Source organism: Branchiostoma floridae, chromosome 1 (assembly GCF_000003815.2).
Source record: "Branchiostoma floridae strain S238N-H82 chromosome 1, Bfl_VNyyK, whole genome shotgun sequence".
Taxonomy (NCBI): domain Eukaryota; kingdom Metazoa; phylum Chordata; class Leptocardii; order Amphioxiformes; family Branchiostomatidae; genus Branchiostoma; species Branchiostoma floridae.
The window spans coordinates 7,214,244-7,224,124 of NC_049979.1; the positions used below are offsets into that span (position 1 = coordinate 7,214,244).

Genomic DNA, 9,881 nt, shown 5'->3' on the forward strand with positions numbered 1-9,881 from the left:
ATGCTAGAAGTCATTTGACAAGGAATAGGATATCTATGGCAGTAGGAAATGAAAATGAAAGAGCTCGAGAGAGAGAAACTGTGGAATATCAAGATCCATTTAAAGGAAACGCCCCTGTTATGATTATTGGGAGGAGGAGGGCCCGTCGATGAGTTCATGATCTGTGCGAGTACTCATGAAGGATCACGTCAGGAAAAATTACAAGCTAAGAAGCTTGTCGAGGTGACGCGCTAGGGAGAGAACTCCTCCATCACCTTTTAAATTTTTAGACACCTTTACACCCTCTCCCCTTGCCCCGGAGAGGAGATAGGCGCCGCCAGGGGACTAAAATGCCTATTGATACAGCACAACATGTTGTGCTGCCCCTACGGCTGATTAATCAGCCTACTGATTAAAGGCTATGGGACGAACGAACGAACGAACGACAATGTGGGAACAGGATGGTTTCCCACCCCACCCCCGGGACCAGCGGTCGGGGTTGAGGTCAGAGGCCCAGGGGCAGCTATCACTCTATTTTCCAGGACGAGTGAGAACGAACGAATTGGTTCTACATGGCAGGGTGGGACATGGGAAGAAGACGGCACCAATGATTAGGATAGAACTGTCAGAGACTACGGTCCACAGACGGCTAAATCTCTGTTGGAATCATTTTGGGTTTGACGATGGAGTCGGTAACATTTTGGATACAGTGCTCTATAGGTTCAATGTTACGCATTTAAGATATCGGACTACGCTACTAACTCTAATGAATGACTTGTCAAAGGCATTATATCTACATATACTGTCCTTGATCTTGTTAGTAGTCTCTCCTAGACTAGCTACAATGGCTAAAAGGAGAACAATGTCTTTGCCAGAGGAATTTGGCCATTATATGGATAGGTTGGCTAGAGGGTGAAATGTAACCTTCCCGAGGACTGATTCGCCAGGCCAACTACATACTTTTTTTTGCCGAATTATATGATCAGGCTAACGTTTTGCCACATTTCAAGTCATTCGCGAAAAAAAAGTTACCGCATTGTAGCTGTCACCTTATGATAAAACTATACATGTGCTATAACTTAAGCCGTGTAACTGAGACGATTTAATAGCAGGAAAAATAGGACAGTTCCTGTTCGTTCCAAAGCAAGTGCCTTGGTGAGGAGAAAAAAAGCATCGTATCTTTCTGTTTTCTTTTGCGCAAAACACTTTCCTGCAGAAATGCTGGTCTAAACATGTTTTTTCCTCCCAACGTGGCCCCGGATACTTTTGAAGTAGTCAACATACTATGAAGTAATCTCAAACGATTAATGTTATAACGTTACGGAACAGGGCCTGATACGGACCGCGGAAAGGATGGTGATACGGAAAACTGAGAGAATGATAATGTTACAAAACATGTGGGTTCCGATAGACTGATTTATAATGTCCCAGTTCGTCTGATACACGCCGCTGTGTTCCACCTGTGTGCTAGGCAGAACAGTCAAAGGCACCACCTCTGCCACAATGTTTGTGACGCATCATTATTATATTACACTCAGGACAAGCGGGTGACCAGTGGAGCCTCTGTCTGTCAGTGACGGCTTCGGCTCACACCTAGGTGCCTAGATCTCCTCTAAAATCAATTGGACGACGGGATTAGGCGAATTTACGGTAGCCGATGAAAGATAGTTCAACGGCTCCCCCAAAGACCATGAAATTCAAACCATTTGTGGAAGTTCCAAAACCAAACGCACACCCCTTATTCCGTAAATAGATTCTTCTAACCAGCTAACTAACATGTTAACTCGCTTAACTCAATTTCGCGCATGTCCATTGTGTGCAACCAATATGGCGGTCCTCTTGGTGCCTGTTTTCGAGATTTCGACAGTGTTTTCAATTCTGTCTGTCCTGTTCACGTTTATTTCCATGGTGGTATTCATCATAAGGTAAGGGAGCTGCTTACCGCACTCTGAAATAGTTGTTGTATGATTGTTTCGTATTGTGTCAACTCAGGGAAACCAAAATGGAGCCGGGGAGGGAGGGGGAGGGGCAGTAAAAACGTCGCCGCTGTCAAATTTGCTCTGGTTTACACAGGTTATAACGTTATGATGTTAGTTCAATTACTGTTTCCAAGCCATCTTTCCAGCCCGAGTGCCATCCAGTTCTAATACTAGTAGTTTACCAAGGCACCCGTACTCACTTTGAAAAAAACTTCATTGCTGGGATCATATTGTCATGTCCTGTTTCTGAAGTACATACTAACACATCAGACTGTCATGTGCTGCAGGTTACAGCATGACAACAGTGTGGTACAGCAGACAGGACAGAACATCCCTGTGGTCCGGATGCAGGCCGTCTCCAACCCTTTTGTACTAGATGTGCACCAGCCTCGACAGGCTTCTGTCAGAGGTACATGTAACGTTATGTTTCTTCAACTCTCATAAATGTACTTTTAAAAGGACAGTGATTTGATACATAACATTATCATTTCATCCATCAAACTTTATCCAATTTTCATATATTACAAACTTATATTCATAGTATATTAAATTAGACAGTCCAGTTAGGAAATTCCAATGCTGTGGCAGACAAAACCAGTATAACGTCAATTCTTGTAACTGTTTTGTTCAATGATCATAATAGTACATTTGTATTCTTAATATTGTTTATTGGGTGTTGTTTTGGCACAGTAACCATGACAACTGGGTATCAGTTACCCTGTTTCCCCCCTCAAACATGCTTCTAAATCTAATATGATCATACTTTGCAGATATGCAAAGTCATACAATACAAAGCATACTTGTTGGTGTGTTACACCAGAGGTCGGTTATACCAGCTATATAGCTACAGATATAACATAGATAACTGTTACAGATATCTGGAAGAGCATACATATCACACTGTACTTTGATATAACATACCAGCATGCATATTATGTGTATGTAACTTGGATATACACGGATTGACAATCATTGAACTGGTTTATATATACTAGTTTCTATGTTGTTAAAAATGAACTTTTAAGAAGAACTTAGCTGTCAGATCCTTCTTGTGCAATAAAACTAATCAAAACTCCTAGAACATGTATTATTCTGGCCTAAACTGATGTTGTGCACAGTTTATCAGGCCTAGAAAAAATTTTCTTTCCTTTTTCCCTACCTACCCTAGAAAAAACCTGCGGACCTTAGACTTTTTTTGGGTTGGGTAGTGGAGTCATATAGCTTTTAGTTAGAAATTTTTATTCAGCCAGCTCCCTATTGAAGTAAAAACATTGCTTGTCCTATCTTATGAAGGACAAATTATGTACAAAATTAAAGTTTGACATCGAAAGACAAGTGTCCTCATGCATTTCAGTTTACTTTGAATTTTGATCAACTGTATTGTAATACGTTGTATGTATCATTAGAGTTTTTGCCAGCCTAAAAAAATTGCTATACAAGAAAAAACGATAATCCTTACCTATTGACCCTAATATTTTCAGGACTGAAACAGGAAACACAACCTTTTTTGCCTAGGCCTCCGTACATTTATGTTTAACTGCAATATATTCTACAGGTGGGCTGGCAGTTGAGTTAACCAGTAAAGTTCCTGCAGTGTTGAGCCATTACTGGGGAGTCCGTATAGCGCCGTTCCACGAGCTTCTGCAGGACCAGGTACCTGAACTCCTCCCATCCTCCCAACAGGACAAGATACAGGACATCTGCTTCAGGAAGGAGGAGGACATCCTGTATCCTTCACAGCATCATCCCTCAATTAAAGAATAGGACACTCATTTTTCATGGTATATGGCATACTGGTAAAATATACCAGTAAAAATCAGGAAGACATAAAAGTTCATCAAGCAGTCAGCCATGTTTTGTAAGATGTGTATTGTTTGATACATTTACAATTAACATTTAAAACATATGAATTATGCATCATAAATGCACAAGATTTTTGGAAGGAATGACTCTTTGCTTCTCATATAGTAAGGTTCTTCAAAACACAGCCAGAATTGTACTCACTTCCAATGTTTTAATGTCTGTCAGACACCATCATCAGGTTTGAAGAACCTTTCTATATGAGTAATTTACCAGCCTGATGAAACTATTTACGGACTTTTTGCTTCTATTAGCTCTTCTGAGTGAAATTTGAAATATTTTTTTACCACAGACATAAAAGGCTTTCTGGGCTCTGGGAGATAAAGTAAAGGCCAATTTTGTCATTACTTAGTTTCTTTGTCTTAAGATTTAGTTGTGATTTCCACAGACAACAAAACATTTTTGTGACTTTTCTTAACTGGAGTCTGCCAGGATTCCTCCATGTGAGAACCATATAGAGCATGTGCTTCTGTCTGGGCAGGAGGAGGAGGAGCAGAGGTTTGGTGGTTCTCCCAGGTCTGTGTATCCTGTAGTGCTGGTACTGAAGAGACAGGAGTTTGCTGCAGACATGTCCATTGTAAGTAAGGATAGCCTGCTGGTATCCAAATCTCTGCAAATAGAGTAGGGGACAAAAGAGACTCTGTAGCTATAATATGTTTAAATACCAGACTAAGGCTTAGGTCACATTTCCAAACCGGGGCCGGCTGGGATGATTTAAAAATAAAAAATGAAAATTTATACCTAGAAATATGCAAAAATCATGCCCATGAATCTTATTTTCACATTTTGTGTATTTTGATGTCTTTTATATCATTCTTTTTGCTTCCAAAAACTGCCCAGTTGGGCCCTGGTTTGGAAATTTGACCTAAGCCTAAGGTAGGACTGGAGTGTTTCTCAAGATTGCTAGTTTGTATTCAAAGAAACACAGAGAACGTGAAATACTAATCGATGTGCACTTTAGTGGTTTTGACTTGAGTAAGGCTTACATTGACTTATCCCCAGACCATAGTCTGTTCTGGGTCATGGGGCTCTACAACAGACATCTCTTTGTGCTGTATCCAACATCAGGGATATTGTTGAAAGACATGTCAAAAGCTGCCTATCTGTTTAATGTGCTTTGCTTGACACAACCTTCTTCCTGACTGACACTGACAGAGTTACCGTCCTGAACCAAACAAGTAGTAGTAATAACCGCAGTATTACTACCATTTGCCTGGTCATAGCTGGCTAGGGTATGAGAAATTCCATTTGATAACTCCTGCTCCCACTCCCAATTAAACTTTAAATTTGATTCAGGAACAAGGTTAAAAGAAGAATCTCCCTGGATTCAGTTGGTATCTTTTAATGCATAAGTTCTCTGGATCTATCCATCCTTTTTATTGTATTTCATCCCTACCATATCTTTTCAAATGGATTAGCCACTAGAAGTACAAGATGGACACTTGTTAGGAAGTCTTAGGACTTCAGTGAGAGTCTGAAACCAATTTCTGTTGACACCTTTTAATAATCTTTTTAGATGTCAGCATAGAGTCAGTAGGTTACACTCCCTTGGGACCATGGCTGTTACATGTGCACAAGATCTAAGGAAAGGGTGAACATTTCAGAAAAATGAAGTTGGCAATGAGTCAAGTTCAGCTGGTGCGTGTAGGTGGCTGGGGAAATATCCGTGTGGACCTGGGGGAATTGATCTGGTCCAGGCCATTACCATGCTGCTAATGGTTTGATTAGTCTGTCAAGGATCAAAGTGACTTTTTAGGACAGAAATGTTTGAAACATGATTTCAGCCACAGCAGTAGACTTCACTAATATGCACTTGAACTACATCATACTTTCATTTCTTTGCTGTACCTAATAAAGATTCTGCCCTTTTTTATCATGCCCGTCAGCCAAATTTCTTGCTTGTTGAGCACATGTGATCCAGATGTTGTTATAGTCCTAGGTACAGTTGTCTCAAGTAAAAACACCACGGCTATTGAAAATATGTTTCGATGAAAGTTTTGACTTTTGGTAGTTTTGAGTCTTTTTTTGAGTCAATTTTAACTGCTAGCAAATGAAAATCATATAGTTTGTGGTGTTGTAATCATTCTGTTCATTTTTATATTAAAACACATGTAGAGTCGATTCCATATTACCGAGAGGGTGTTTCTTGCCTAAAGAATACTGTGGTGGGAAATGTCACTTTTACTTAATATCTAGTTTGTCCCATATCATTTTGGGGCACAACTTTTCAACTCAAGTTCAGAAACATGAGCCACAGGTGATGTGCAGCCATCAAACTGATAAATTAGAGGCCAATTGAACTCAGTGGGGGGCCAAATCACGGTAACATGATGTCTGTGTGAAAAGTTGTATTTTAGACGTTATTTCTGGAGATAGGTAGTCAGCTGGTTTTATGATATCTAATGTTTGCTATTTTAGGCCACTTTAATTCATGCACTTGGATAATGGTTTCTGGATATATCAAAGTAAAAATTTGTGAAGCAAATAAAAATTGAGCAATATGAAAAGAGATGGCCATGAGGCAGAAGTTACGTCTACAAAACTGAGTGTGTGAAAGCAACACCCTCCCCCTATAAACTGTTTTCATGTCGTTCTTTCATTTTCTTTTTTTTAAATTGGAGAACTAATGAATCAGATTGATCAAGCATTCATTTTAAGTATATTGTGTGATGCAGAGTTATAAATTTAACTTGATATGACAGGAGATTCAGCTTTGGGTAGACTGTAGAAATTTAGCTGCATGTATACTTCTTTTGTAAATCATGCACTCCTTTAATAGTATAAGTTAAAAGCTTCACTAGGAATTATGAATATATAATCTTTCTTGCTGTTATTGCGCCTTTATTCTGCAGGCAGGGATGATCTCAGTAGTCCATGTTCCTGACCCTGACTGTACAGACCCATGCCAGGTGCTCTGTCAGTACCTGCTCACCGGTACAGGGAACATGTATGACTTGAAGGTGGGTCCATGCTACACTCTTGGCAAGGTTTCAGTAGCAACTCAGTCTTGTCTTCTTTGTTCTCCCTTTGCTACGATGGATGAGTGTCCCTTGCACCTTTTCCCCTCGTGTGTATCCCAAGTCCAGTAAGTTGCATGTTTGTTACAGTTTGTTTGGCTTTCCTGGCCGCTCTTTTCAGGTTGATAAAGCGGGTGGTTTTAAAGGCTCTGACTGCTGCGTGGCACTGGTTCTTCCATAAATTCCTGGTAAGGGAGACTGTTTCCCAGGTGGAAGAGTCACTCTGTACTCGTAGTCCTACCAAATGTGACAGAAACTCAAGGACTCTCCTCCATCCTAGTCTGATCTATTGATTGCAAAACCACACTTGGCCAGGTTCCACTTGTCTTCATCCAACTGGAGTCTTCCAGTTACAGGTCCTAGGGTGAGCAAAGATTGTTGTAGTAGTAATCTGGCTGCCTTGCAACGTAAAAAAATCCTGTGTTAAGTTAGAATCTGTATAATCTAAACTTATGTAAACTTAGAACTGTAAACTGTGAACTTGGATATTTTGTAGGTGGGTAGGGGTCAAGGCCAAAAAACCCTACTCTACAGTACAGCAGAACTTCTGGTTTTGATATGCTATGGTCATGACCTTGGAGAGGTACATACCTCTTGTTTGGAGATATATTTGCCTTCAGACTTTCCTTACCTGAGGGACATGGGATGATGATGGGAATGTGTTGGACAAATTTTGCTTAAAGTGTAATAAAGTCTGATTTCAAAGCTACCAAACGTCCCTTGAAACTAGGATATCCAAAGGTGGTCACTGTCATATGGTGATGTCCAGGTGATAGACTTAAAATCCCTTCCTTGGTTGTTTGGTTTTGATGCTAGTAGTGTGTGTACTACTAAGTATCGCTGCCAACGGTTCCTTGTTTGTGTTTTTGATGGTATAAGATTGAATACATTTAGGGAACACATCACAATAACCTTCAGGATGCCATGGGTACCTTAAAACATCACAATGTTAACTTAACTTGTCTAATTGTGCGAGAAATTTTGCTTTTCAAACATTCCATCATCACCTGTAGATACCTGTTTCTTCAGTTTTGACAGATGACTATAAAGCAAAAGCTGAACAATGCAACCACTTAAGATATGCTAACTTGTTGTTCATTCTCTGCAGAGATTATATATGGCTGTGGATGACAGTGCCGAACAAACCATGGATGACTCTCATCTGACCACACAAGAACCAAACCAGGAGATGGACCAGGAGGACACAGCTGAAACAGAGGATGCTTCATCTACAGAGGAGGATGCTAGGAAAGACTGTGTGGTGTGCCAGAATGGGCCCATCAACAGAGTGTTGCTGCCTTGCCGCCATGCCTGTGTGTGTGACGTGTGTGCGACCCACTTCCACCAGTGCCCCATGTGCAGACAGCACATCGCGTCCTCCTTCTGTATGCAGCACACAGAGGGTTCTCCACAGACAGGAGAGGAGGAGGAGGATGGTGGAGAGGAACCTCCCATCGTCCCCTGGCCTGGATGGGTGGACAACATGATGAGGGGGCTGAACAGATGGGTGGGGCTGGATGAGTGAGACAGGTCCTGTCCTCGTCTGCTTTAGTCTGGGTACCATCCGGGTAGCAGTTTGCTCCTGTGTTCACTTCTGCTACCTGTCTGGAGACCTGCACATTCAAACTGTTTGATCTCAGATGGAATAGCAGATATGTGACTGTATAAAGTGTATGACAAATGTCTGAGTGAGAAGCGACTGTATATAGTGTATAATCAATGCCAGGGCGAACTACTTTCCGGATGGTGGCCAGACTACTTCTGCTTGCCATGACCTGAAGAATTTATGGCAGTCACAAAAGCCACATCATCACTTAACATTTGCTAATGCGAAGAACAAAAAGAGAAATGTAGTCAAGTCTCTATCCTTGTACCAAGAGAGTTAAGAATTCACAAGAAATAGTTTCAAGTGAGCTTGTGACAATCATCATAGCCTGTCAGTATTACTTCCAACCTCTACAAGTTTTTTTAATGCACATGTACTTGACAAGAAATTTGCTTTTTCAGATAAAGAATACTACATGTGTGATATGATATTTTAGATGCATTGTATTGTTGTATGATGCTGCTTTTATCCTGTGTTCAGTGTATTTATGAGAGTATTTCAAAAGTCATGTCCTCTACGTTTTATCATATTTCATGTTTTTTTGGGTAAAATATTAAACATACAGCCACAGACTGGCAGTATTTAATGCCAAAATGTATCTTTACAAAAGATGAATACTTGTTTATAACACTACTCTGTAATTAAGCTGTACAGTATTTGTGAGAAAGTATAGTTACTATCTGTATGCAGGACTCAATGGAAGTGTGTTTGTAAGGATACATTAGGCAGCAACAAGTACTTTGCTATGTTTACTGTTTGTTGTCCTGAATTGTATCTGCCAATCGATGTTCTTTTTCTTGTGGGTCTCAGTAATTATTACCAAAAGGTCATTCATTTTGTATGTCTTGCTTTCAAGGTTAAAGCAAGGAGGTTATATCAGATATAACCTCCTTGGTTAAAGGCACCCAGTGCGATTTTTAGAGCATTAAAATTGGGAATATTCTGGATGAGACAATTGGTACGATATCGACATTTACTTCACCATACTAGCACATTTGCATCATGATTTTGTCGTGTAGAATTAGTACTACTCATGGTCCTGCGAGACCGACGAGTGCCTTTACTTTGTTGATATGCAATGAGATATCTGATATTGTTATTTGATTTTAATACTGTGTGTAAATGTGACTTGAAAATTGAATTTGAAAAAAAAATCGCACTGGGTGCCTTTAAAACACATTTTAGATATAGAAAGAAATGCTCACAACTGCCATACTTGATATAGTATCCTCGTGAAACCTGGCACTAATCCCATAAGCCTCCCTGAGAGGGAAGTAAAACACTGTGTGACAGGCCAGTGCTACTGTGTCAGATTGTAGGGGTGTGTTAAATAAATAGCTCAAGCCTCGGGCAATGATACCATACCTATATTCACGTGTATGTGTACCCTTGCAGGTACAATGTGTGGTATATGTAGCCTGGCTACAATTGCAAACCTAG

General features: G+C 40.4%; 1 protein-coding gene across 1 annotated transcript; it reads left to right on the plus strand.

The window, feature by feature from the left end:
* Positions 1-1,736: 1,736 nt before the first annotated feature.
* Positions 1,737-8,984, plus strand: LOC118423101 (cell growth regulator with RING finger domain protein 1-like). The gene is made up of 6 exons (XM_035831094.1): positions 1,737-1,904; positions 2,246-2,367; positions 3,514-3,685; positions 4,251-4,395; positions 6,671-6,778; positions 7,944-8,984. The coding sequence occupies exons 1-6, from the start codon at positions 1,756-1,758 to the stop codon at positions 8,358-8,360; spliced, it is 1,113 nt and encodes a 370-aa protein (XP_035686987.1). The 5' UTR covers positions 1,737-1,755; the 3' UTR covers positions 8,361-8,984.
* Positions 8,985-9,881: the final 897 nt, after the last annotated feature.

Excerpts from the sequence above, each read along its gene's own strand:
- LOC118423101 (XM_035831094.1), top strand. The coding sequence starts at position 1,756 with ATGTTAACTCGCTTAACTCAATTTCGCGCATGTCCATTGTGTGCAACC. Across the intron at positions 1,905-2,245 it reads ATGGTGGTATTCATCATAAG|GTTACAGCATGACAACAGTG; the intron begins GTAAGGGAGCTG and ends CATGTGCTGCAG. Across the intron at positions 3,686-4,250 it reads AGGAAGGAGGAGGACATCCT|GATTCCTCCATGTGAGAACC; the intron begins GTATCCTTCACA and ends GGAGTCTGCCAG.